The 26,916-nt window shown below is 43.3% G+C and overlaps 2 protein-coding genes across 2 annotated transcripts; both read left to right on the forward strand.

Annotated features, from left to right (window-relative positions):
* The first annotated feature begins 1,562 nt into the window (after positions 1-1,562).
* Positions 1,563-15,711, forward strand: LOC142881083 (uncharacterized). The gene is made up of 8 exons (XM_076015132.1): positions 1,563-1,620; positions 2,838-3,221; positions 4,163-4,337; positions 4,446-4,573; positions 5,856-6,149; positions 8,582-9,811; positions 13,384-15,556; positions 15,645-15,711. The coding sequence occupies exons 2-8, from the start codon at positions 2,858-2,860 to the stop codon at positions 15,709-15,711; spliced, it is 4,431 nt and encodes a 1,476-aa protein (XP_075871247.1). The 5' UTR covers positions 1,563-1,620; positions 2,838-2,857.
* A 477-nt stretch (positions 15,712-16,188) lies between these two features.
* LOC142881084 (uncharacterized) lies at positions 16,189-26,818 on the forward strand. Its single transcript, XM_076015133.1, has 3 exons — positions 16,189-19,224; positions 20,164-26,404; positions 26,797-26,818. Exons 1-3 carry the CDS (start codon positions 16,236-16,238, stop codon positions 26,816-26,818), a joined length of 9,252 nt encoding a protein of 3,083 aa, XP_075871248.1. The 5' UTR covers positions 16,189-16,235.
* The last annotated feature ends 98 nt before the right edge of the window (positions 26,819-26,916 follow it).

Consider the following 26,916-nt stretch of genomic DNA (forward strand, 5'->3'; position numbering starts at 1 on the left):
GGAGCATCAGGAAGAAAGAGGCGCACCGGGAAGAGCAGAAACCGCTGCCCCGCTTTGGGACATACTTCGAAACTTTTTTTTTTACGCCCAGGAACGAACAGGATTTAAGGACAGATATCCACATCCTTTCCACATTTAATGGACTAAGAAAAACAAAAACAAAAACAAAACAAAAACAAAATCAAAACACCTTTCACCGTAAGTATATCTCATTGCTGTCTTCACTGTCTAGTAAGCGCGCCCTCTAGTCTGGATTTAAAAAAAAAAAAAAAGTCCACGAGCATACATTTTGTTGTTGATCATGTGATAAATTATTTTCTCAAAACTACTGAATAGAAATAGACTACTTTAATGCCGTTAGCACGCCAACCAGGATGCGATAACGAAGAGCCGAGTGATGCCGCGTTGTTCTCAGATAACCCGCACTAGTGCGTCGCGCTGCTGAGAGAGGCAGTTCGGACACTTCGGAGAGAGCAGTGCGACAAAGTTGGACAAAGTTGGTCAAATAACAATAGGTAAGCCTGTCGTGGTTTTAGATGAGAAAAAAAGCAGGTGCGAGTTTGTTTAAGTTTAACTAAGTACCAGTCAGTTTGTTGGTGAGATTCCGAGAGCATCCCAGAGTTAAAGGACCACACACTTGCCCTTCAGAGATGCATCCATCTCCTCTTTGAATGCCTTGTGTAGGATTTCCTAGACATCCACATCATCACATCCTCAGAGTGTGCTCTAAGCACATTACGCACGTGGTTAAAAACTCACGAGCCACAAATGTACAGGATTTTATTTTATTTAATTTATTTATTATTATAATTTACAAAAAAAAAAAATAGTATATATATATATATATATATATATATATATATATATATATATATATATATATATATATATATATATATATATATATATATATATATATCCTTTCCCATGTCCTTCCCTCAAATTCTAATTTCTTTTAGTTCCCAGTAGGGTGGGTCATAGACTGTTGGGTGTGCTGGCATTAAGTCACAATGATGTCCACCCATTTTAAAGTCATGATTTTTTTTTATGTTTGTTTGTTTTTTTTCCCAGCCAGTTACTAAGAGTCTTGTCTTTATTGTCACTGCCACCCACTGCTTGTGTTTATAGAGTGGGGTGGAAATGAAGCCTGGGGGCTCACTGCTTCTGTCACACAAAAAAGAAACAAAAAGAAAGCAGCCGCAGATTTAATTAAAAACAGGATTATTGCAGGGCTCCTCTTCAAATATGGAAATAATACATTAGGAGGTTGTGATATCAGGGCTTCTCATAACGTGATCACATCTTGCCATTCTTAAAGGGAAGAGTTTTATTGGGCACTTTAAGATATCAAACTTTGCTTATCAAAATCATCCATCAACTGGTGGGGATTTGTTTTTAGTTTTGAAAAAGTTAAAATGTGGGAAAAGCTGTTCATTGATCAGACTATTGGATTTATACGCACAAAAAAGAAAAACCGAGGATGCACCGACAATCAAAACACCAGACCTTGTATGAGCCATCTTTTAATGCCCCTTTTCATTTTTTTCCCCCATCAGATGTTTTACACCATAAAGCACATCCTGTGGTTATGCTGCCTCTGTGTAGTTGTATCTACTACAGGTAAGCTCTGAGAAAGTCCATGCCTCTGTCCAGCCCACCCTCCACCCCCCACCCCTACTTCAACTTCTTTCCTTTGTCTGATTCACCAACACAAAGACATCAGACCTGTTCACGTTCACCTCACTGCTCCTTTGTTTGTCCCTGGAACTGCCAGGTCCTCCTGGCCATTCCAGGTCTCTGGCCTTGTCCCTTGATTTGGATGGACACCTTTCAATTAGACTGGGCTACCAGTCTAGAAATAACAGCTGGTTTCAGCCCCCTTCTGTTAAAACACACACACGCACTCATGCCTCAGGGTCTGTCCCATCACTGTTTCCAAAGCATTCTCCACATTGTTCCCAGTGGCCTACCTCTATCCCCTCCCCCAAGAGAAAAAAAATTGGGAGAAAAGTCTAAAATGTTCCTCCTCACAGGCCCAAGTGTGATTCAGCCATTGCCATTCATTCATTCATTCATGTCTGGTAGCCTGTCTGAGATCAGTTCCAATTTGCCTCATCACACAGAGGTGGAGGGAAGTGGGCAAACAGTCAGCGGCAAGAACTGGTGACTGTACCTGAGTTTACTATTATACACCAGTCAGGACCAGCAAACCCCTTCACAAAGATTTATTTTTTACAGCGTGTAATAGAATACAATTTTTGGATATAGAAAAATTGTAAAAAAATTAAAAAAAAAAGAAGAAAAAAAAGAGAGCGTGTGTGAGAGAGAGAGATAGAACACATGGGGAAAGCGACTGACTGTCCAGTGTATAGTGCGCCACAACACCTCACTTATTTTGGCAAGTCCACCTGATGGTGCCACTTTAATTAGCGCCATGACTACTCTGACTGTAAACAAGCACAGAGCTCAGCAGTGACATAATGTAATGCCACTGTGCCCCCCAACCCCACCTTCCCACCATTTGACCAATAACTTCATACAGGCATGCTGCACATACACTGCAGTCAGTGTGTTCCCACACCCATCATTTTAAGGATGAGGTTCAACTTTCCAGCAGCCTTTTTAGGCCATGATGCATGCTTCTTTTTTTTTTTTTTTTTTTTTTTTTTTTTTTTTTTAAATCTCTGTGGGTGCAGCTGTCACAGCCAGTCAATGTAAATGAGGTGATCCTGTTCATTTAAAAACATGATTGAAGTATATGTTAGTATGAAAGTGATCAGAACAGATTTTTATTGAACAGTAAATCAGTAACTTGCATGTCACCTCTCTACCCCTAGCCTCCAGCACATTGTCGATAATGAGGCCGGTGACTGGGTCCCTGTCTGGGAAGGTGAATCTTCCCTGCTTCTTCCACGCCATTCCGACTTCAGCGCCAGTCCTCAGTCCCAATGGAACCACGGTTTACAGCAGAGATTACCTGCGGATCAAATGGACCAAAATAGAAGGAAATATAGAATCCACGGTGCTAGTGGCACAAAACGGAATGATCAAAATAGGTTCAAGCTACAGAAACCGAGTGTCTGTGCCCAGTCATCCTGAGGATGTAGGTGACGCCTCACTGACTATGGTCAAGCTTCGTGCCAGTGATTCAGGAACCTATCGCTGTGAGGTCATGTACGGCATCGAGGACACCCAGGACACTGTTAACCTTGACGTCAACGGTGAGAAATTTGCGATATTCTTCCCTTTTCATACTAGAATTAGACAAAATAGTCTGAAATTGCTCCCCCAAGAAGAGGGTGGCTGCATGGGCTTGATAATAGTCAAGTGCAATACAAGTGCTGATAGAAATGTAAATTTTGGGTTCCCCGCTGCTCTATGAAATTGCAGCAACAACCTAGTATTTGTGCAGAATAACCACAGATGTCAGTTGTTGCCATCTGAGAGGCGACACACTGTTACACAGAGGCAGACTTTAGTCCCTGTTTGTCCATCAGCCATCAGGGTCCAAACACAGATGGAAACATGTTGGTATGGACGCAACAAAGTCCTCAGTGACCTCGGTGGGTGTTAGTCAGCCTTTGTACTATGCGCTCAGTGGATGAATTAAGAAAATTGCCAAATTATGGTAATTGATCATAACTTCAGGAACCCGAAGCCAAGCAAACTTTTCCGTCTCCCTCAGGGATGGGGTGGGGTGGATCGCTCTCCTTACCTTGTTGTATGTGGATTCTGAATGTTCTCACAGTCAAAGTGTTCTCCACACAACACAGTTGTGGAGATGTAAACAATACATGGGCGGGGGCGATGTCGGGATAATTTTGATAACCACTGTTTCACAAACTGCACAGCATGTTTTACACTAATCTATGATTTAACGATGAGCATCGATCACCACTTTGGCATTTGTTTACCGTCCGCAAACATGGCATCACCTATGGTTATCTGATTCATTCTGTGGCGAGCATTGCACTGACTTCTGTGGCTGATTGCAACATTTCTCCTTCCAAAAGGCTCAACGAGTTGACCCAAATTATGTCCCTAATGAGACGTGACCCAAAATGTATTGCTCTGAAATCGCACTAATGAGTTCAAATTATGTTATTGAACAACAAAAACACAATATGACTGATCATGTTTTCCTTTCACAATTTGTCGCCAGGTGTTGTGTTTCACTACAGGGCAAGCAGGAGCAGGTACTCTTTTAACTATCAAGGTGCCATCCAGGCTTGTCTAAATATCGGAGCAACCATCGCGACCTATGACCAACTGAAAGCAGCCTATGAGGATGGCTTTGATCAGTGTGATGCTGGTTGGATCGCTGACCAAACAGTGAGGTTAGCTGCAGTTGAAACAATTACTTCTCGCTGCCTTCCATTGACGTGTTTTGCACATATCCTGGTAAGCTAATGCAAGTTCTGTCTCGGTTTTGTGTTATTGCACAGGTACCCAATCACAAGGCCTCGGAAGGGCTGCTTTGGAAACCTCCAGGCAAAACCTGGTGTTAGATCATATGGGAGCAGGAAGCCAACAGACACCTATGATGTGTTCTGTTACGTGGACAAACTTAATGGTAAGTCAGGTTTAAAAATGAGCCTTTGACAGTTGTAAATAATGACGTGTTTCACTTGATGATGCTGGCAAACGCTCTGCCAGAAATGACGAAACCTCAAATTAACACAGTGCAAGAGTGAACTAATTTTTACAGCGAATTACTTTTACCTTCTACGGATGGCTGTGTGAATATTTACGCTACTTTTTTTGATGACACTCTCCATTCTTTTATGTTTTTTTTTTAAATCTGTGAAACAGCCCCATTTGTTGAAAAGGAGTTCAGGTCACCAAGACACCACTCTTTTTTCAACCTGGCTGTAAATAATGTTTACACTCCACTTGTGGTGTTATAAAAAGGCAATTACTAAAATGTGACAATGCAAATGTTAATGTGTTTGGAAGTGCTTTGAGAGTGGAATTCTTTGCCAGTTGTTGTTGCTCACTGTATTTTATGTGTATTTTTGAGTGTTGACACCCCCCTTGACACGTCTGAACTGAAGTCAGCCCAATATGAGAACTGAGAATATCCCTCCTCCCGAGAGGGATCAGCGGAGGGGGCAACATTTCAAATGGAAGAAAAAATTTCCAAGAAGACTGACTGAGTCCCTTCTCATACAATAGAAACAGATCTGGGTGGATAATATCAGTGCCATTGTAAATCAGCTGAAACCAATACGGAATACCGGCATTTAGAAAGTCACACCCACAACATTAACTGAAAACATGCAGTCAGCCATCCTCAGATTCAGTTATTTTAGTTTTCCTGTAATTCTTTTACTTCTGCATTTAATGTCACTCTTTAAGGGAGAGACAGATCATGATTTCCTCAGGGGTAAAGACACACAGATTCTGATGGTCCTACAAAAAAGAGATAATAAAATCATATTCTGTCGCGCTGTGATCAAGGCACAATGTTCCATGTGCAGACACATTCATTGCCAGGTCAGGCCGCATTGTCTGAATTGCTATCCCACCTCAGTTTAATATCGACAATGAACGACTGTTGTCTTAAATGTGAAAAGTGGGAGATGTTTTGGGTCAAGGCCCAGCACAGCTGTGACTTTTGTCAGCTGTCTGTTGGATCCAGTCTGTTCTGAAAGGTCAAAAAAAAAAAATGTGAGTGAGTAGCATCTGTAGTTTAAAATTACACTGCATTTTTTAAAATTACAGCCCATTATACAAATATAAATGAATGAAAACATCCTCAAATTGCTTAGCTAGAACAAATGAACTTTGCTGGCGTGCTGAGTCGTCAGTACTATTTTAAAAAATACCAAGTACCATCTCTCTCCTTATTCCAGGTGAAGTGTTCTATGCTCCAGTTCGGAACCGGATGACGTTTGACGAAGCTGCTGAAGAGTGTAAGAGCAGGAATGCTGTCCTCGCGTCTCCCGGTCAGCTCCATGCAGCGTGGCGCCTCGGCCTGGACAGGTGCGACTATGGCTGGCTCTCTGATGGCAGTGCGCGACACCCTGTGGCAGTACCCAGGGTGCAATGTGGCGGAGGACTGCTAGGCGTCAGGACCATGTACCGGTACAAAAACCAGACGGGCTTCCCCGATCCAACATCAAAGCTTGGAGCGTACTGCTTTAAAGGTAAAACACCCTCACAACCCAGTTTGTAGTGTTCCCAGTTGGACATGATATCCATTCTGCTTTATTTTCGCCACTAATTAACCAAATCAATGTTTACCGAGTTTACAGCTTTTCTCGTTCTGTCTGTCTGTTTCCTCCATGTCTGGTTATATGGCCGATGATGTTTAGTTTTGCTGTTGGCAAGAAAGATAAAACAGTATGCAAATACGTTCTGGGAATTTGCTGCGGTGTATTTCCAGCATCAGGGTGTCCTTTGTCTGGTTAGCCACCCTGATTGCTCTGTTGATTTTTTTCCTCACTGCCTCAAATTGTGTTTCCCATTTATCTGTAATTTATAAAGACTGCTGTTTGAACGATGAAACCCTTTCCTGAATGTTTTCCTTGAAATTAACAAACATGGCAGTCCATCTAATTTTTAGGAGAAAAAATATTAATAGTTTGCTTAATAAGACTGTCAGTAACTGTATATGTTTTGTTATATTTATTACTTTCAGCTGGGCTAATCATGGCTTTGTCTTTTTGGAATCTTCCTCTTTAAACAATGTGAATTAAACTAAAACAGCATATGTCACAGAGTAATGTCAACGTCTGGACTTCTTATTATAATCACAGTCCTGCAAAACCAAATTAGATATAATTTTATTGATGCATTAGAAATAGAGCTTAACTTCTAAGATGACCAAGTCAATGATTTCTATCTTTTTAATTTTTGTTTTTCATAGTAAATCACAGAATTTAACATAGTCCAACCTCTTGCTGGAAGCCTGGGGACAGTGCAAAGTACCCTAAATGATTCACCAGAGATTAGCAAATTTAGGCTTGTCCCTGAAAACGTTATCATCTACAATTAGTATCCCTGGAGCAAAACAAGATGAAAAGCGATAGCAACCATTTAGAGTAAAAAAAAGAGTTTCTCATACCTTTTACGCCTCACAATCTGACTCCTTTTTCACCTTTTCCCATCTCATTTATGCTGTCAGACATTTGCCCTCTGTCATTCTCACTCTTACTTATCAGAGCAGACGTTTGGATAATGGACGAAGCTACTGCCGGACTTCTAAATTCAGTCATCCTCGCTGACCCCTGACCCGGCCTTTCCATCTTTACAAAAGCGAGGTTGGACAGATAAGCATGACCCTGCCTGGCCATTTATTGCCCCTTAAGCTATGCTAACTCTTGCAGTGATAAGTCCCGTGGAGTTCAGAGGCCATGCAAACAGGCCACCCTTGCGCCCTGCCCTGTGTACTCCATGTCATCTCTCTCTAAGTCCTGCTGAATTGACGCCCCTGACTAAGTGACTCTCAAGTACCCTAGCTTGCATCATTTGATGCCTTACTGTTGCAAAAGTTCTCTGGAAAATTAACAATTTGGAGTCTTTGGGTGCAAACAGACGCAGGAGGAGAAAAAGGGAAAATGGAATAATGTGTCTTTGACTGGCAATTGAGGAAACCAGAGGTGTAACTGCAAGAGCTTATGGCTTTTGGTGAGATAATGCACTACAGCTCTGAGAGCAGTCCCCTCTTACCCTGTTGGGGAAAAATGTGCCTCACACTTGACATCAGATAGTTTTGCTTATAAAGAAAGCGTGCAATGGTCAACAGCTGGTTTGTCCCAATCTGTGTAAGTGAGGGAAGCTTTCTAAAGCTGTAATAAAGCCTTTTATGTTGGTGAGCAAAAAAAAAAAAAAAAAAGGAGGACAGACAGTCAGGGAGGAGCAGGCCAGAGAGAAATGAGTCAAAAGGGGTTTACTTAATCGTATGAACTCAAAAACACATTTGGGAAGCATTTGAGGCCGGTCACACAGAAACTAAAAAGGTGCTTTGTGGCTGAACAACGTGGCACAGCGGCTTCACAGACAGACAAAATCCGGGCAGTCATGGCAATCCCTTTGTTGCCGGGGAGGCTTCAAGTTGCAACTGTTTAATTCCTCTGTTATAGAATCCTTTTAGACAGATCAGAAAATGTTTAGAGGAACAAAGTGCACTGAGCCCCCCCCTCCCCCCTCCCCATCTCTCTCTCTCAAAATAGTACCCTTTTTAACGACATCAGCTGGAATGAGCTGGTGACAAACCATCCAGTTTCATCAGGTGCAAGAAACACCGGCACACTGTAGTCCCGGTGTTGGATATTCTTTTAATGTAAATTGTTGTTTCTTCCTAAACAGATGATACTGTTTTCTTTAGGTCAGCAAATATTGGTGGAACCGTTCAACTTCATTATTTATTCTGTGACATTTTTAGTTGTGGGCACCACAATGAAACTGCATGGTGTTTTTTGTTTTTATATTGATTTTGATATTGTTGTGTGTGTGTGTGTGTGTGTGTGTGTGTGTGTATGCAGCTGTGTCAGTACTGCCTATTTCACTCTAACAAAATAGTTTTACTGACACTTAATATCCTGATGTAACTGATGAGTTCATGGTTTTTCTTTAGGGAGGAGAAAGGTGATCAACCAGACTTCTTTTGTGGATGTGTCTGTGGTTGAAACATCCACAACTATCTTCACCTCTGCCACTTCAAGCCCTTTACTGGAAAGTACCGCTCTGTCATCTGAAATGATCTCAGCAGTGCGGGAGGACTCACCTGCTTCTACAGATCCCCCATCTATGTTCTCTACCAGTATGGTTCCGCCACAGCCCACTCCAGCAGACCAAGAAGAAGAGTTAATCACCACCGTGGCGCCAACCATCCAAGAGGAACATGAGGACATTGATCCCCTGACAGACTTTGATGTCAATGATTTTGGAAGTGACAATTTGACCGATGTCGAATTCATTTCCCAACGTGGCGACACATTTGAGGAAAGCCAAAGCGACACCAACACCACGGGGATGGTGTCCAAACCTGTTGAGGAGGCAGATGATCTCTCAGTAATTGAGATCAACACGATTCAACCAGATGTCCCCATACCGGTTGCTTCCCTCAGCACTGAGCCAATGTTTGCTGAGGGTAAGACTGAGGAGACCATTCTGGACCATGTAATCACCACAGGGACAGCATCCGACCTCAGCAACACTACCACAGATTTGGTCGACCCTACTGGCGAGGAAGCATTCAGCTCATACGAATCACTACCAACAAGCATTTATGACTCAGGCATTGATGAGATTGAGAGTGCCTTTGCTGTTGAAGCATTGCCACCTACCCTGCCTCCTCCTGAACAGAACCCGACGTCCAGCCCATTATCCAGCACTGATAGAACTGACATAAATCCTACTGACACCACCTCTATACAAAGTACCCAAGCAGCCAGTGAGGTGGAGATCATCAAAACAGAATCACCAGAGACTACCCACAAAGAAATCACTCAGACCCCACCTCTATCACAGGATGTGGAGAGTCCGACTGTGGTCACCGCTCAAACAAAACCTGCAGCAGTGACATCCTCTCCCGTCTTGCTTGACAGTGAAATCCTGACTGAAACTGCGTCAAAACCTCCAAGTGTCGATGTCTTTGATGAGTCCAGCGCCCTGTTTCCAGAGCACACCAGTGAGACTATGATAGAGGGTGATGCAACGGTAGAGATTGACAAAGAGTTCTTTACCTTTGCGACTGTGGCTACAGCCGTGGCTCATACACCCACCACCATTCAAAGTACCAGGATCACAGACCAGCAGACAGTCCAGGTACCCACTGTCATGGAGGAGAAGACATCAGAATCTGGTAAGAAACTGATATGTATTTTTATTGCAAATGTTTTAATGCACTGACAGTTATGTATTTTCAGACTTCAGTAGCTGTGAGTTGACTTGCCAGTTTTGCAAGGCAGATAGAGGAATAAGCTAGAATGGATTTGCTGTGGTATATCCTATGAAGGCAACATGCAGAGACGATTGTGTTGGGATTTCTTAGACTCAGTTGAGGATAATGTACAAGCAAGTCACTGAGTCAAGATATTAGTGTTGGCATGGTGCGTCGGTTAAGATTGTTTTCAACAGGATTTAGAGTTGTTTGTCTTCTTGATATGCATTGCTGCAAGAGGACTGTTTGGCTTTAAGCACCTTAGTCAGTGACAGTTAAAGTTAACCAGAAATTAAAGTCTCAAGTCAAACAGTCCTTCTTGCTGGTTGACATAAGCATAAAACAGTTTTCGCGTTGGACGTTGTTTTGCTTCTTGTAGGTCAACAGCACATGAGCTCACATGTAAATTGCAGCCTTTTTTATTCCTTTAATTTATCCTCACAACTGAGCTGAGCTCCCACAACGGCAGCCCTTGCTGGAGGAAAAGGCTTTGGCAAATTGGAAAGTGCAAAAGTCTGTAAACTGGTCATTTGAAAGTTTTTTGCAGTTGTGGTCTGGCCTAATGATAGGTATGCATTGTGCCGGAGAGACCAACAAGCTGTAGCACATACACAGCCGCTAACTGTGTTGTGTCCATCATCATGTTACGGTCAGTGAGATCAAAGAGTAACCCTGTACGCCTGTACGTGCGTCTGTAAGGCACTGTATGACAGAGACCGATGTCAACTGGCTTTGTGTCATGTGATCTGCAAGCATGCATCACGGTTGACCATGCATTTGGAGTTTTTTTTGTGGTACGTACATGCAACAGCTCACTGACAGCCAATGTGGCAACGGCAGAGTTAGCAGTCGGGCAGACTCTGCACAGCTGCCTGCCTTAAGCACAGACGGAGACCGTCACAGGAGGTGAGGTCATCAAAATCTGTGTGTGAGCACAGCTGGAGACAGCTTGACTCACATCATGTGACGCAGCTCAGCTGAGACAATCCAGGATCTCATTCTGCTCTCCGATGTTGGTGGTGGAAAGGTTGGTGGAAAATAGTGCAGCAAGAAGAGAAGAGTGCTGTCAGGCCACATTGTAGCAAGTTGCACAATAACTTATTTATTCATAACAAATTGCACAACAATCTCTGAATGTGAAATACAATCCAAGTGTTTTAGATTATGTCTGAATAATTAGAAAAATAAACGTTCTGTTTATATGGTATTTCTTTAATGATAAACTTTTTTTTTTTTAGATAAACAACAAGACTTGATGACAGTGAACGTCACAAACAACTCAGAACAACTTGCTGCAAACAAACAAACCTACTTTCTGATTATTTTTTAACTTTTTTAACTGTCATGTAATAACTTTGAAGTGCACAAGGCAATGTATAATTGCTATTTAGCGTTCAGGTTTCAACGCATCTCACCTTCCAACCACAACTTTTTCTGCCACCTCCAAAAAACAAACAAACAAAATAAACACTCTTATGCCCTGTTTGCACTTGGTCATTTCATGCGTTTTTCGTATTCCGATCGGCAAAAAACACATGAAGTAACCAAGTGCAAACAGTCCAAATCCGTTTTGTCATCCGAATACCAAAACCACCTCAGGAGATGGTTTTGGTAGTCGCATCGCATAAAAACGCATTCGTCACGGACGAAGTTGTCACCACTCTGTCCCACGAGTCGTTACTCCTCGTTCGGATTCATACGAGCTGCAGTCGAATTAAAACGGGTGACTTGATATAGTCCGCAAACAGGAAGTTGATTCTTATTCGCTGTCATGTAAAACTCGCCGTGGTTTCGCGCTTTACTGCCCCCAGTCGTTTAAAACGGAAATGACACATGTTGCATTTGCATAGGTTCGGCAGGGGGGGGGGTGTAATGCGATCACAAATGTCACGCTCGAGACGCATGTTAATGCTACGTGCGAACAGATGCTTCGAGATCCGTTCTCGTGATCCAATCCCCCAAAACAGTTACAAGTGACCAAGTGAAAACAGGGCCTTAGACTTAGCGGTGGCACTTTGATCAGCCTGGAACAGCATTATTTCATTAGCACTGGTCTTTTATAAACTAAATATGATAATGAAGTGAAAAACACTTGTATACATTTGTACGGCAGGAGTTTCATCTAGGCCCTGCGACTTGTCCAGGGTATCACCCTGCCTTCGCCCTAAGACAGCTGGGATAGGCTCCAGCAGACCCCCGTGACCCTGAATAGGAATAAGCGGGTATAGAAGATGAATGAATGAATAAATGAGTTTCATCTAATTACCGAAACGGGCATTCAGCCTGCAGGCTCATCACTTTGACTGTGTCACAACCATGGATGTAGTCAGTATTACACTCTCTCTCATATGATGCTGCTTAATTACAAGCCCATGGCGGACCTGTACCTTCTGTCTCTGTGTTACAGGCAGGTCAGCTGTTCTTTGGCTGATTGTTAAGTTAAGTGTGAGATGACATTGCTGATTCTATTAGCTTGTCATGTAATTTATGTTATGTAACAGATAACATGAAAACTGAAAACAATATTAAGTAGCCATAAAGGACTCACATATCATTCAAATGTTATATGCAAATGAAGTCCTTATTTGTTTGGTATAGTATTGGTATAGCCAACCCTCACTATGGACACTGGGGTACCTATGGGTGCTCTGATTTGGACATTGTTTACTGTGGCTTGCAGAGTTTCAGTCAAGGCCACGGTTGTATGCTGAGTATCTGTTTAGGGTTAGGTCAGTTGGATGCACTGTTTCTCAATTTAAACAGGTGTCTCTTTGCAGAGCAGCGCTGATGCAGGTGTTCTTCTGTGTAACCAATAATCTTTCTTTAGCTTGTGGGAAACACAGTAGGTGAAGAGGCCAGGGAGAAAGAGAGGATGGGTTGTTGGAGAGGTGGTAGTAATATGGCTTAGGTGACTATTTATTCCTAAACTGGTAGTCGTGATGACCATGGTACAGTTTTTTTTAAAAGATGTTTTGTGCGGCACCGGGCTGAGGTTATTGCTGCGGCCTCACAGCAAGGTGTTTGCTTGAGTTAGTTACACACAGTATATTTTAACCCTAAAGCAATTTCTTGTTCATCTTTATTGAACCTTCTGTCAAAATGACAGCTTTGTATTCTCACATACCAAAGCATTCCTTCCTTCTTTTCTGTGATGTAGTGTAATAGCATAGTGAAGTATATTTTCTTTTATTGCCTTAATTGTCCTCTTACAACTAGATAAGTTAGATAAGATAAGTTCATAAAATTAGTTTTAATTGTATTAATCTATTTAATGTTGAATGACTGGACCATTAATATGTTCAACAAGCAATATCACATTGTTATACTTTTTTCTTTAGCATTAGAATGAAAAATTTAGAAAAAATGGTTTAGAGTTAAAGTTGTAATTTTAAATTTGTTCATGTGTGAGTGCAACTTTGTTGCACTCACACAGAAACTTTGAAACTTTGTTTCGATAATAACATTTATTTTTTGTTTATTTTTTTTCTTCATAGTTAACCAGACTGCAAAGCCACAATATTCCCAGTCTCCTTCCATACCTGCTGTGTCTGACCCTACAATCATCACCACCACTGATGATGGTGAGCCCATTTGGGGCGGAAACCCTGACCTTTCCTCTCAAACTGCTGGAACTATTACCCCAACTGTTAGCTTCGTAAATGGTAAACATGAGATCACAGTGACGCCACAGGGCCCAGAGGAAAGAGAGGCCAAAGGTACACACCTTTTGACAAATATGACCACACTTGGAGAAATAGATGAAATAACAAAATCATTTGACTCGAGCTCAGATGATAATTCTGTTGGTAGCACTCTAAAACCAACAGCAGACGCTACCTCGATAGGTGACACAGATATTGAGTATTACCCTGAGTTAATACCAGCAGTCGAATTAACAACACCACATATATCTGAAGTTGATGAGCTAACCACAAAAGGACCAACCCTGAAGGATGTGATCTCCCGTGTGACTTCAAGTGCTCCAATAAACATAACACAAAAAACAGAATCTGGTCAAACAGAGAGGATCAGTGATGTGACTGCTACCTCCACTCTAACAGTAACACCACCTAAGCCTGAGGTAACTAGTGCATCTGAAGAAACCCAAACAAGAAAGGCAGTGGTGGATTGGACTCTCTCATATGAGAAAAATGATTTAGTTTTCACAACAAAGAAAGCCAAGGACTATTCCCCCATTACTTTTTCAACTGAAATTCAGGGCCCAGAGGACAGGAAGAGCACATCTGCAACTCCAGCTGTTGAAGATAGCACGACATTGCGCGCTGTGTACACTCCCTCTTCTGGTGAGACTAATGAGAGAACATCAACAGCTAGAGTCTCAGAGAGTTTCACTCAAGATGTGAGGGAAGATTTCAGTTCTCCTGCACAGGCAACTATGACTGACAAAATATTAACAGTGGATGCAAACAACACTGAATCATCAACACTTGTATCATCTAAAGTACCTATCAGTGCAGTGTCTATTATAGAGGAAGGCTCCGGTGATCAAACCATGAGCGCTGTTACAGTCAGCCAACATTCACAACAACCTGAACAGACAACGACTTCATCAACAACAGTGGAAGAAATGTCATCGGAAAATGTAGTCACAGTTCAGACACAACACAAAGCAGGCGCAAATGAAACACACCTACCTGGACTTGGAGATTTGGATAAAACTTTAGCACCTACCACTGTGCTTGAAAAGAAAGAACAGGGTATAACAACAACTGTTGGCTCTCATGAATCAGCCACAACTACAACTTCCCCCTTTGAGAGTGCAATTAATATAGTGAAGACAACAATCAGTTCATTCACTGGTTACTTTAGTCATTCAACCCAAAGTGAATTAGCAGACCACACCCAACATGGTCTCTCAAGTGAGAGTGCTGAGAAAGACAGCTCTGAAATGCCATCTACAACAGAAAAAACAAGAGGCTTTCAAATTTTAAATGTTACAAATCAGTTGCTCCTTAGCCCTGAAACACAAACGTTGTCAGTTCAAACAACTGTTGATGGTGAAGGTACTGAAGAGACCACCACTGATGTCACTAGTGAATCCTTAATCTTGGTAACAACTGTGGGCTCTGTGTCCAACACTCAAGCTCCAGAAGTGTCACTACATGAAACAAATGTCCCTTCACAACCAGCTGTAACTGCAGCATCATCATACTTCAGTACTGAGAAACCCATTACAGTAACGGAAGAAATCCATCCAACTGAGAGTACCAGTGGGCCTGTCAGACAACCGGATACAGTGGTTGAAAGTTCAAGTGAAGAGGGTTCAGGTGATCAGGTGACTGAGATGATCAGTAAAGAAACTTCAGCAACAACAGCCTCATCATTGTTTAGCACAGAGAAACCTTCATGTCAAACAGGTGTACATTCAGAACCACCTGTGACTGCGGCATCATCACTCTACAGCACTGAGAAACCCATAACAGCATCAAAAGAAAGCCAGTCGAGTGTAAGTACCAGTGGGACTACGAGATTACCTGCCACAGTGGAGGGAAGTTCAGCTGAAGAGGGCTCAGGTGAACAAGTGACTGAGATGATCAGGAAAAATACTGTTGCTCCAACAGCCTCCTCGTTGTTTAGCACAGAGAAACCAACATCAGCTCCTCTTACTGAAAAAGAAATTGCTTTCACCAAACTAGCAGAGATGTTGTCTGTAAAGCCCGTCACTGAAAGCACAGAGCACAGTTCTTTTTTTGATGATGGCTCCGGTCTTCAAAACCCCGATGCTTTCACTCAGACCTCCACAGTTGCAGATACAGTGTTTGCTCAAAGCACTGCACAACTGGAAGAAATCTCTTCTGTAGCAACAAATGAGCAAGACATGTTGTCTGGTCCAGCAGAACCATCAGACTCTTCAATTTCTCTTGAGGTAGTAACAAACTCAGTGAGTGTTTCTCCAAGAATGCCCACTCAAGCTCCGACAGCAGTGACAAGTTCTCATGAAACAAGTATACCTTCTGAACCGACTTTCACTGCAGCAGCATCACTTCACAGCACTGTCAAATCTGTCCCAGTATCAGAAGAAAGCCAAACAAGTGTAAGTACAAGTTGGACTGGCACGGCCACAGTGGAGGGAAGTTCATCTGAAATGGGCTCAAGTGAAGAGGTGACTGAGATGATCAGCAAAGACAATGCAACACCAACAGCCTCCTCGTTATTTAGTACAGAGAAACCAACATCAGCTCCGCTTTCTGAGAAGGAAAGTGCTGTCACCCAACAGAGTTCTATAGTTGACGAAGGCTCCGGTCTCCAATCCCTTGACATTTTCACTCACACCTCCTCAGTGACAGATAAAGTCCTTGTCCATAGTACTGCGGAACCAAAAGAAATGTCTTCTGTAGCAAAGGATGATTTTGAAGTGGATGAGAATGAACTTTCATCTTTTAAAGCTGAACCATCAACATCATCAATCTCTCCTGAGGTGCTAACAAGTTCAGAAAGTTTTTCAACTATACTGCCTACTTTCATTGCAGCCAGTGTAACAGACTCTGTGGATGATGTTTTAAGCAGTCAGCCTGTCATGGTGGAATCTCTTCCTTCTTTAAGTGGCCAGACTCTGAGCCCTGAAGCACAATCACTGTTAGATCTAACAACTGTTGATGCTGAAGGTTCTGGAAAGTCCACCACTGATTTAACTAATGAATCGTTGAGATCTGTAATAACTATGGCTTCTGTGCCCCACACTCCAGCTCCATCATTGATAATTTCACATGAAACACTTGCACCTTCAGAACCAGCACTCACTGCAGCAACATCACTGTACAGCACTGAGCAACTGATTACATTATCAGAAGAAAACCAATGGACTGTGGGAACCAGTGGGGCTGTTGGACAACCGGCCACAGTGACTGAAACTTCAGCTGAAGAGGGCTCAGGTGAGCTGATGACTGAGATGATCAGCAAAGACACTTCATCACCAACAGTGTCCTCATTGTTCAGCACAGAGAAGCCAACACCAGCTCCTCTTTCTGAAAAAGAAATGACTGTAACCAAACTCACAGAGACATCGCCACTTAAGCCTGTCACTGAATGGAGAGAGCTGAGTTCTACATTTGAGGAGGGATCTGGTCTACAAACTCTTGATGCTTTCAATGAGACCTTTGTAAGTGAAAAAACCCTCAGCCCTGAAACTCAAACACTGTCAGTTCAAACTGTGGTGAATGCTGAAACTTCTGGAGAGACCACCATGGTTGACACTAGTGAATCCTTCGATCTGGTAACAACTATAGCCTCTGTTTCCCATACTCAACCTCCAATAGTGACAACCCCACGTGAAACAAGTGTATCTTCAGTACCAACTGTTACTGCAGCTTCATCACTTTACAGTACCGAGAAACCGATTCCAGTGTCAGAAGAAAGCCAAGCGAGTGTAAGTCCCAGTGGGACTGACAGACGAATAGCGAATGTGGATGACAATTCTGCTGAACAAGATTCAGGTGAACACATGACTGAGAAAATAAGCAAATACACTGTTGCACCAACAGCCTCCTCATTGTCAAGCACAGAGAAACAAACATCAGTTGCACTGTCTGGAAAGGAAAGTGCTTTCACAAAACAGACAGAGACATCACCTCTCAAACCTGTCAGTGAACGGACAGAACTGAGTTCTTTGTTTGAAGAGGGCTCTGGTCTCCAAGCCCTTGACTCTTTCAGTCAGATCTCCTCAGTGACAGATACAGTGTCTGCACATAGCACTGCAGAATCATACAAAATCTCCTCTGAAGAAACAGATGAGCGAGAAATTTCATCCAGTCCAGCAGAGCGATTGGTATCGTCTATTTCTCCTGAGGTGGTAACAAGCTCAGTAAATCTCCCTCCAAGAATGTCCACTGTTACATCAACAAGTGTTACAGATTCTGTGGAGAATATGATCAGCAGTCAGACTGGCATGGTGGACTATTTTCCTTCTTCAACCCTGAGCCCCGAAACACAATCATTGTCAGTTCAAACAGCTGTCGATGCTGACGGGTCTGGAGAGACCATACCTGATCCAACTAGTGAATCCTTGATTCTCATAACGACAATGGCCACTTCGTCAGATGCTGTGGATGATATCAGCAGTCAGACTCCCATGGTAGAATCTCTTCCTTTTTCAAGTCGCCCCACTTTGAGCCCTGAAACACAATCATTTTTAGTTCAAACAGCTATTGATGTTGAAGGTTCTGGAGAGACCACTGATGTAACTAGAGAATCATTGAGTATGGTATCAACTATGACCTCTGTGTCCCACACTCAAGCTCCAGCAGTCACACTTTTACATGAAACAGTTGAATCTTCCAAACCAGCTGTGACTGCAGCATCATCACTCTACAGTACTGAGAAACCCACTCCTGTATCAGATGATACAGTGAAAGGAAGTACGGCTGAAGAAAGTTCAAGTCAACAGTTGACTGAGATGATCAGCGAAAACACAGTTGCATCGACAGCGTCCTCATTGTTTAGCACAGAGAAACCAACATCAGTTCCACTTTCTGACAAGGTAATTGCTGTCTCCATGCAGACAGACAAAATCTCTACAGAGCATGTCATCAGCAGAGAAGAGCAAAGTCTTTCAATTGAAGAGGGCTCTGGTCCCCCAACCCTTGAAACCTTTATACACACCTCCCCAGTGACAGATAAAGTTACTGCCCATAGCACTGCAGAACCAAAAGCAATCTCTTTGGTAAATACGGATGAGCAAGAAATTACATTTATTCCAATGGAACAGTCAGTATCCTCAATCTCTCTTGAGGAAGTAACAAACACAGGAAGTGTTTCTACAAGAATGCCAACTATATTAGCAACAAGTATATCAGATTTTATGGATGACATTATCAGCAGTCAGCCAGCAATGGTGGAATCTGTTCCCTTTTCAGGTGGCCCATCCCTGAGCCCTGTAACACAATCATTGTCAGTTCAAATACCCATTGATGCTGAAGGATCTGGAGAGACCACTGCTGATGTCACTAGTGAATCTTTAATTTTGGCAACAACTATGGCCTCTGTGTCTCATTCTCAATCTCATACCGTGGCTACTTCACATCAAACTAGTGTAACTTCAGAACCAGCTGTAAATGCAACATCATCACTCTACAGCACAGAGAAATCCATTTCAGTTTCAGAAGAAAGCCAACTGAGTGAGAGTACCAGTACCGGTGGGACTGTTGGACAACCGGCCACAATGAAGGAAAGTTCAGCTGAAGAGGGCTCGGGTGAACAAGTGACAGAGATGATCAACAAAGACACTGCACCATCAACAACATCCTCATTGTTTACAACAGAGAAACCAACATTAGTTCCTTTTTCCGAAAAAGAAATTGATGTCACCAAACTAGAAAGTACAAGTGGGACTGAGAGACTACCATCCACAGTGGAGAGAGGTTCAGCTGAAGATGGCTTAGGTGAGCAGGTGACTGAGATAATACGTGAAGACACTGCAGCACCAACAGCCTCTTCATTGTTTAGCACAGAGAAACCAACATCAGCTCCACTTTCTGAAAAGGAAAGTGCTGTCACCCAACAGAGTTCTATATTTGACCAAGGCTCCAGTCTCCAATCCTTTGATGCTTTCACTCCAACCTTCTCAGTGACAGATGCAATCATTGCCTATAGCACTGTAGCACCAAAAGACATCTCCCCTGTAACAACGGATGATCAAGAAATTTCCTCTGCTCCAGCAGAAACCTCAGTATCCTCAATCTCTTCTGACGCAGTCGCAAGTACAGTTCCTGTCTCTCCAAGAATGCCCATGATTTTAGCATCCAGTGTTCCAGAATCCATTGAAGGTATCAGCAGTGTGCCTGCCACGGTGGGATCTGTTCCTATTTCAAGTGGCTTAACCCTGAGCCCTGAACCACAGACAGTGGCATTTCAAACATTTGTGAATGCTGAAGGATCTGGAGAGTCCAACACTGATTTAACTAGTGAATCTTTGATTTTAGTAACAAGTGCAATCTCTATTTCCCATACTGAACCGCCAGCCGTTATAACCTCTCATGGAACAAGTCTATTTTTACAGCCAGCTGCAACCACAGAATCATCACTCTTCAGTACTGAGCAATCAGTATCAGAAGAAAGCCAACTGACTGAGAGTACCAGTGGGACTGTTGTACAACCAGCCACAATAAAGGAAAGTTCAGCTGAAGAGGGCTTGGGTGAACAAGTGACTGAGATGATCAACAAAGACACTGAACGACCAACGACATCCTCATTGTTTACAACAGAGAAGCCAACATCAGTTCCTCTTTCCGAAAAAGAAATTGTCACCAAACTAACAGAGACATTGCCACTTAAACCTGTCACTGAATGGACAGAGCCAAGTTCTACATTTGAGGAGGGCTCCGGTTTCCAAACCCCCATTGCTTTTACTCAGACCTCCACAGTGGCATATACAGGTGGTGCCCATAGCACTGCAGAAACAAAAGAAATCTCTTCTGTAACAATGGATGATTTTAAAATAAATGAGAAGGATCTTCCATCTCTTAAAGCTGAATCATCAGCACCTTCAACCTCTCCTGAGGTGCTAACAAGTTCAGAAAGTTTTTCAACTATACTGCCTACTTTCATGGCAGCCAGTGTAACGGACTCTGTCGATGATGTTTTAAGCAGTCAGCCTGTCATGGTGGAATCTCTTCCTTCTTTAAGTGGCCCAATTCTGAGCCCTGAAGCACAATCACTGTTAGATCAAACAACTGTTGATGCTGAAGGTTCTGGAGAGACCACCACTGTAGACACCAATGAATCCTTCAATCTGATAACAACTATGGCCTCTGTTTCCTATACTCTAGCTCCAGCAGTTCCAACTTCTCATGGAACAAGTGCACCTTCACAGCCAGCTGTAACTGCAGCATCATCACTCTTCAGTACTGAGAAAGCCATTACAGTACCATCTGAAAGCCAACTTAGTTTAAGTACCACTGGGATTGAGAGACTACTATCCACAGTGGAGGGAAGTTCAGCTGAAGACGGCTCAGGTGAGCAGGTGACTGAGATGATCAGGAAGGACATTGCATCACCAACAGGCTCCTCATTGTTCAGTACAGAGAAAACAACATCAGCTCTGCCTTTTGAAACAGAAACTGTTGTCACAAAAGAGACGGAGATGTCCCCAATAGAACATGTCTCTGAAAAGATAGGGGAAAGTTCTGCATTTGAGGAGGGCTCCGGTCTCCAAACCCTTGATGCTTTCACTCAGACCTCTTCAGACACAGATACAGTCATTATCTATAGCACTGCAGAACCAAAGGAAATCACTTTTGTAAAAACGGATGCAGAAGAAATTTCAACTGGGCCAGCACAACCGTCAGTATCGTCAATTTCGCCTGAGGAAATGACAAGCTCTGTGATTATTTCTACAAGAATGCCCACTATTACAACAAGTGAGTCCGAATTCATGGATGGAATTATAAGCAGTCAGTCCTCCATTGTGGAATCTTTTTCCTCTTCAAGCGGCCCAACCCTTAGCCCCGAAACACAGTCATTGCCAATTCAAACAGCGATTGATTCTGAAGGTTCTGGAGAGACCACCACTGATGTAACTAGTGAATCAATGACTCTCATTACAATTGCTGCCTCTGTGTCCTACACTCAAGCTCCAGCTGTTACTGCAGCATCATCACTTTACAGCACTGAGAAACCCATTCTAGTGTCTGAAGAAAGCCAACCGACTTCAAGTACTAGTGGGACTGAGAGACAAGCAACCACAGTGGAGGGAAGTTTACCTGAAGCGGGTTCAGGTGAGATGATCAGCAAAGACATAGCATCACCAACAGTGTCCTCATTGTTTAGCACAGAGAAACCAACAACAGTCCCTTTTTCTGAAAAAGAAATTGCTGTCACTAAGCTAATGGAGACATTCCCACTTAAACCTGTCACCAAATGGACAGAGCCAAGTTCTACATTTGAGGAGGGCTCCGGTCTCCAAACCCTTGAAGTCCTGTCAGTGACACCCGAGACCATTGAAAGTGGCCTAACACTGAACCCTCAAACTCAAACACAATCAGTTCAAACATCTGTTGATGCTGAAGGTTCTGGAGAGACCACCACTGTAGACACCAATGAATCCTTCAATCTGATAACAACTATGGCCTCTGTTTCCTATACTCTAGCTCCAGCAGTTCCAACTTCTCATGGAACAAGTGCACCTTCACAGCCAGCTGTAACTGCAGCATCATCACTCTTCAGTACTGAGAAAGCCATTACAGTACCATCTGAAAGCCAACTTAGTTTAAGTACCACTGGGATTGAGAGACTACTATCCACAGTGGAGGGAAGTTCAGCTGAAGACGGCTCAGGTGAGCAGGTGACTGAGATGATCAGGAAGGACATTGCATCACCAACAGGCTCCTCATTGTTCAGTACAGAGAAAACAACATCAGCTCTGCCTTTTGAAACAGAAACTGTTGTCACGAAAGAGACGGAGATGTCCCCAATAGAACATGTCTCTGAAAAGATAGGCGAAAGTTCTGCATTTGAGGAGGGCTCCGGTCTCCAGACCCTTGATGCTTTCACTCAGACCTCTTCAGAGACAGATACAGTCATTGTCTATAGCACTGCAGAACCAAAGGAAATTACTTTTGTAAAAACGGATGCAGAAGAAATTTCAACTGGGCCAGCACAACCGTCAGTATCATCAATTTCGCCTGAGGAAATGACAAGCTCTGTGATTATTTCTACAAGAATGCCCACTATTACAACAAGTGAGTCCGAATTCATGGATGGAATTATAAGCAGTCAGTCCTCCATTGTGGAATCTTTTTCCTCTTCAAGCGGTCCAACCCTGAGCCCCGAAACACAGTCATTGCCAGTTCAAACAGCGATTGATTCTGAAGGTTCTGGAGAGACCACCACTGATGTAACTAGTGAATCAATGACTCTCATTACAATTGCTGCCTCTGTGTCCTACACTCAAGCTCCAGCTGTTACTGCAGCATCATCACTTTACAGCACTGAGAAACCCATTCCAGTGTCTGAAGAAAGCCAACCGACTTCAAGTACCAGTGGGACTGAGAGACAAGCAACCACAGTGGAGGGAAGTTTACCTGAAGCGGGTTCAGGTGAGATGATCAGCAAAGACATAGCATCACCAACAGTGTCCTCATTGTTTAGCACAGAGAAACCAACAACAGTCCCTTTTTCTGAAAAAGAAATTGCTGTCACTAAGCTAACGGAGACATTCCCACTTAAACCTGTCACCAAATGGACAGAGCCAAGTTCTACATTTGAGGAGGGCTCTGGTCTCCAAACCCTTGAAGTCCTGTCAGTGACACCCGAGACCATTGAAAGTGACCTAACACTGAACCCTCAAACTCAAACACAATCAGTTCAAACATCTGTTGATGCTGAAGGTTCTGGAGAGACCACCACTGTAGACACCAATGAATCCTTCAATCTGATAACAACTATGGCCTCTGTTTCCTATACTCTAGCTCCAGCAGTTCCAACTTCTCATGGAACAAGTGCACCTTCACAGCCAGCTGTAACTGCAGCATCATCACTCTTCAGTACTGAGAAAGCCATTACAGTACCATCTGAAAGCCAACTTAGTTTAAGTACCACTGGGATTGAGAGACTACTATCCACAGTGGAGGGAAGTTCAGCTGAAGACGGCTCAGGTGAGCAGGTGACTGAGATGATCAGGAAGGACATTGCATCACCAACAGGCTCCTCATTGTTCAGCACAGAGAAAACAACATCAGCTCTGCCTTTTGAAACAGAAACTGTTGTCACGAAAGAGACGGAGATGTCCCCAATAGAACATGTCTCTGAAAAGATAGGGGAAAGTTCTGCATTTGAGGAGGGCTCCGGTCTCCAAACCCTTGATGCTTTCACTCAGACCTCTTCAGACACAGATACAGTCATTGTCTATAGCACTGCAGAACCAAAGGAAATCACTTTTGTAAAAACGGATGCAGAAGAAATTTCAACTGGGCCAGCACAACCGTCAGTATCGTCAATTTCGCCTGAGGAAATGACAAGCTCTGTGATTATTTCTACAAGAATGCCCACTATTACAACAAGTGAGTCCGAATTCATGGATGAAATTATAAGCAGTCAGTCCTCCATTGTGGAATCTTTTTCCTCTTCAAGCGGCCCAACCCTTAGCCCCGAAACACAGTCATTGCCAATTCAAACAGCGATTGATTCTGAAGGTTCTGGAGAGACCACCACTGATGTAACTAGTGAATCAATGACTCTCATTACAATTGCTGCCTCTGTGTCCTACACTCAAGCTCCAGCTGTTACTGCAGCATCATCACTTCACAGCACTGAGAAACCCATTCCAGTGTCTGAAGAAAGCCAACCGACTTCAAGTACTAGTGGGACTGAGAGACAAGCAACCACAGTGGAGGGAAGTTTACCTGAAGCGGGTTCAGGTGAGATGATCAGCAAAGACATAGCATCACCAACAGTGTCCTCATTGTTTAGCACAGAGAAACCAACAACAGTCCCTTTTTCTGAAAAAGAAATTGCTGTCACTAAGCTAATGGAGACATTCCCACTTAAACCTGTCACCAAATGGACAGAGCCAAGTTCTACATTTGAGGAGGGCTCCGGTCTCCAAACCCTTGAAGTCCTGTCAGTGACACCCGAGACCATTGAAAGTGGCCTAACACTGAACCCTCAAACTCAAACACAATCAGTTCAAACATCTGTTGATGCTGAAGGTTCTGGAGAGATCACCACTGTAGACACCAATGAATCCTTCAATCTGATAACAACTATGGCCTCTGTTTCCTATACTCAAGCTCCAGCAGTTCCAACTTCTCATGGAACAAGTGCACCTTCACAGCCAGCTGTAACTGCAGCATCATCACTCTTCAGTACTGAGAAAGCCATTACAGTACCATCTGAAAGCCAACTTAGTTTAAGTACCACTGGGATTGAGAGACTACTATCCACAGTGGAGGGAAGTTCAGCTGAAGACGGCTCAGGTGAGCAGGTGACTGAGATGATCAGGAAGGACATTGCATCACCAACAGGCTCCTCATTGTTCAGCACAGAGAAAACAACATCAGCTCTGCCTTTTGAAACAGAAACTGTTGTCACGAAAGAGACGGAGATGTCCCCAATAGAACATGTCTCTGAAAAGATAGGGGAAAGTTCTGCATTTGAGGAGGGCTCCGGTCTCCAAACCCTTGATGCTTTCACTCAGACCTCTTCAGAGACAGATACAGTCATTGTCTATAGCACTGCAGAACCAAAGGAAATTACTTTTGTAAAAACGGATGCAGAAGAAATTTCATCTGGGCCAGCACGACCGTCAGTATCGTCAATTTCGCCTGAGGAAATGACAAGCTCTGTGATTATTTCTACAAGAATGCCCTCTATTACAACAAATGAGTCCGAATTCATGGATGGAATTATAAGCAGTCAGTCCTCCATAGTGGAATCTTTTTCCTCTTCAAGCGGCCCAACCCTGAGCCCCGAAACACAGTCATTGCCAGTTCAAACAGCGATTGATTCTGAAGGTTCTGGAGAGAGCACCACTGATTTAACTAGTGAATCAATGACTTTCATTACAATTGCTGCCTCTGTGTCCTACACTCAAGCTCCAGCTGTTACTGCAGCATCATCACTTTACAGCACTGAGAAACCCATTCCAGTGTCTGAAGAAAGCCAACCGACTTCAAGTACCAGTGGGACTGAGAGACAAGCAACCACAGTGGAGGGAAGTTTACCTGAAGAGAGATCAGCGGAACAGCTGACTGAAATGATCAGCACAGACCTTGCAAAACCAACAGCCTCCTCCCCCACACAGACACCTGTTCGACTTTCTGAAAAGGAAGGCGCTGTCACAAAACTAACAGAGACTTCACCAGTAAAATATGTCACTGACAGGACAGAGCAAAGTTCTATATTTGAGGAGGGCTCTGGTCTCCAAACCCTTGACACTTTCACTCAGATCTCTGCAATGACTGAAACAATCTTTGCGCATAGCACTGCAGAACCAAAAGAAATCTATTCTTCAGCAACATATGAGAAAGAACATTCATCTATTACAGCAGAACCTTTGGTATCCTCAATTTCTCCTAAGGTCGTAACAAGTTCAATAAGTCTTTCTCCAAGAATGCCCACTATTATATCTTCGTCAGATGCTGTGGATGATATCAGCAGTCAGACTCCCATGGTAGAATCTCTTCCTTTTTCAAGTCGCCCGGCTTTGAGCCCTGAAACACAATCATTTTTAGTTCAAACAGCTATTGATGTTGAAGGTTCTGGAGAGACCACTGATGTAACTAGAGAATCATTGAGTATGGTATCAACTATGACCTCTGTGTCCCACACTCAAGCTCCAGCAGTCACAACCCCACATCAAACACACGTGCCTTCCACACCGGCTTCAAGTGCAGCATCATCACTCTACAGTACTGAGAAATCCATTCCAGTGTCTGAGGAAAGCCAACCAAGTATTGGTCCCAGCTGGACTGACAGACTACCATCCGCAAAGGAGGGAAGTTCAGCTGCAGAGAGCTCTGGTGAACAGGTGACTGAGATGATCAGTGACACAGTCACACCGTCAGCCTCCTCATTGTTTAGTACTGTTAAGGAAATTACTGTCACCGTGCAGACAGAAACAATCTTAACACCTGTCACTGTCAGAACTGGGAAAAGTTCTTCACTTGAAGAGGGCTCTGGTTTCCAAATCCAAACGCACTCCTCTGTGACAGATACAGTAATTTCCTATAGCACTGCAGAGCCAAAGGAAATCTTTTCCATAACAACCGATGAGCAAGAAATTTCATCTATTCCGAAACTACCGTCTGTATCGCCAATCTCACCTGAGGTAGCTACAAGCTCAGCAAGTGTGTCCACAAGCATGCCCACAGTAATAGCAACAAGTGAGTCAGAGTTTGTAGATGATATTATCGGCAGTCTGCCACCAATGGTGGAATCTGTTCCCTTTTTAGGTGGCTCATCCCTGAGTCCTGAAACACCATCATTGTCAGTTCAAACACCCATTGATGCCAAAGGTTTTGATGAGACCACCACTGAGGTAACCAGTGAATCTTTGATTTTAGTAACGAGTG

The sequence above is a fragment of the Nelusetta ayraudi genome, unplaced genomic scaffold (genome assembly GCF_046127955.1).
Source record: "Nelusetta ayraudi isolate G7.1 ecotype Tasmania unplaced genomic scaffold, CSIRO-AGI_Nayr_v1 ptg000181l, whole genome shotgun sequence".
NCBI classification, from domain to species: Eukaryota; Metazoa; Chordata; class Actinopteri; order Tetraodontiformes; family Monacanthidae; genus Nelusetta; species Nelusetta ayraudi.

Coding starts and splice junctions, on each gene's coding strand:
- LOC142881083 (XM_076015132.1), top strand. CDS start 2,858: ATGAGGCCGGTGACTGGGTCCCTGTCTGGGAAGGTGAATCTTCCCTGC. Junction 3,222..4,162: donor TGTTAACCTTGACGTCAACG/GTGAGAAATTTG, acceptor ATTTGTCGCCAG/GTGTTGTGTTTCACTACAGG. Junction 15,557..15,644: donor ACCAAACTAGCAGAGATGTT/GTCTGTAAAGCC, acceptor GCTTTCACTCAG/ACCTCCACAGTTGCAGATAC.
- LOC142881084 (XM_076015133.1), top strand. CDS start 16,236: ATGTCTTCTGTAGCAAAGGATGATTTTGAAGTGGATGAGAATGAACTT. Junction 19,225..20,163: donor TGATGTCACCAAACTAGAAA/GTACAAGTGGGA, acceptor CCAAACTAACAG/AGACATTGCCACTTAAACCT. Junction 26,405..26,796: donor ATCAGTGACACAGTCACACC/GTCAGCCTCCTC, acceptor TTCCCTTTTTAG/GTGGCTCATCCCTGAGTCCT.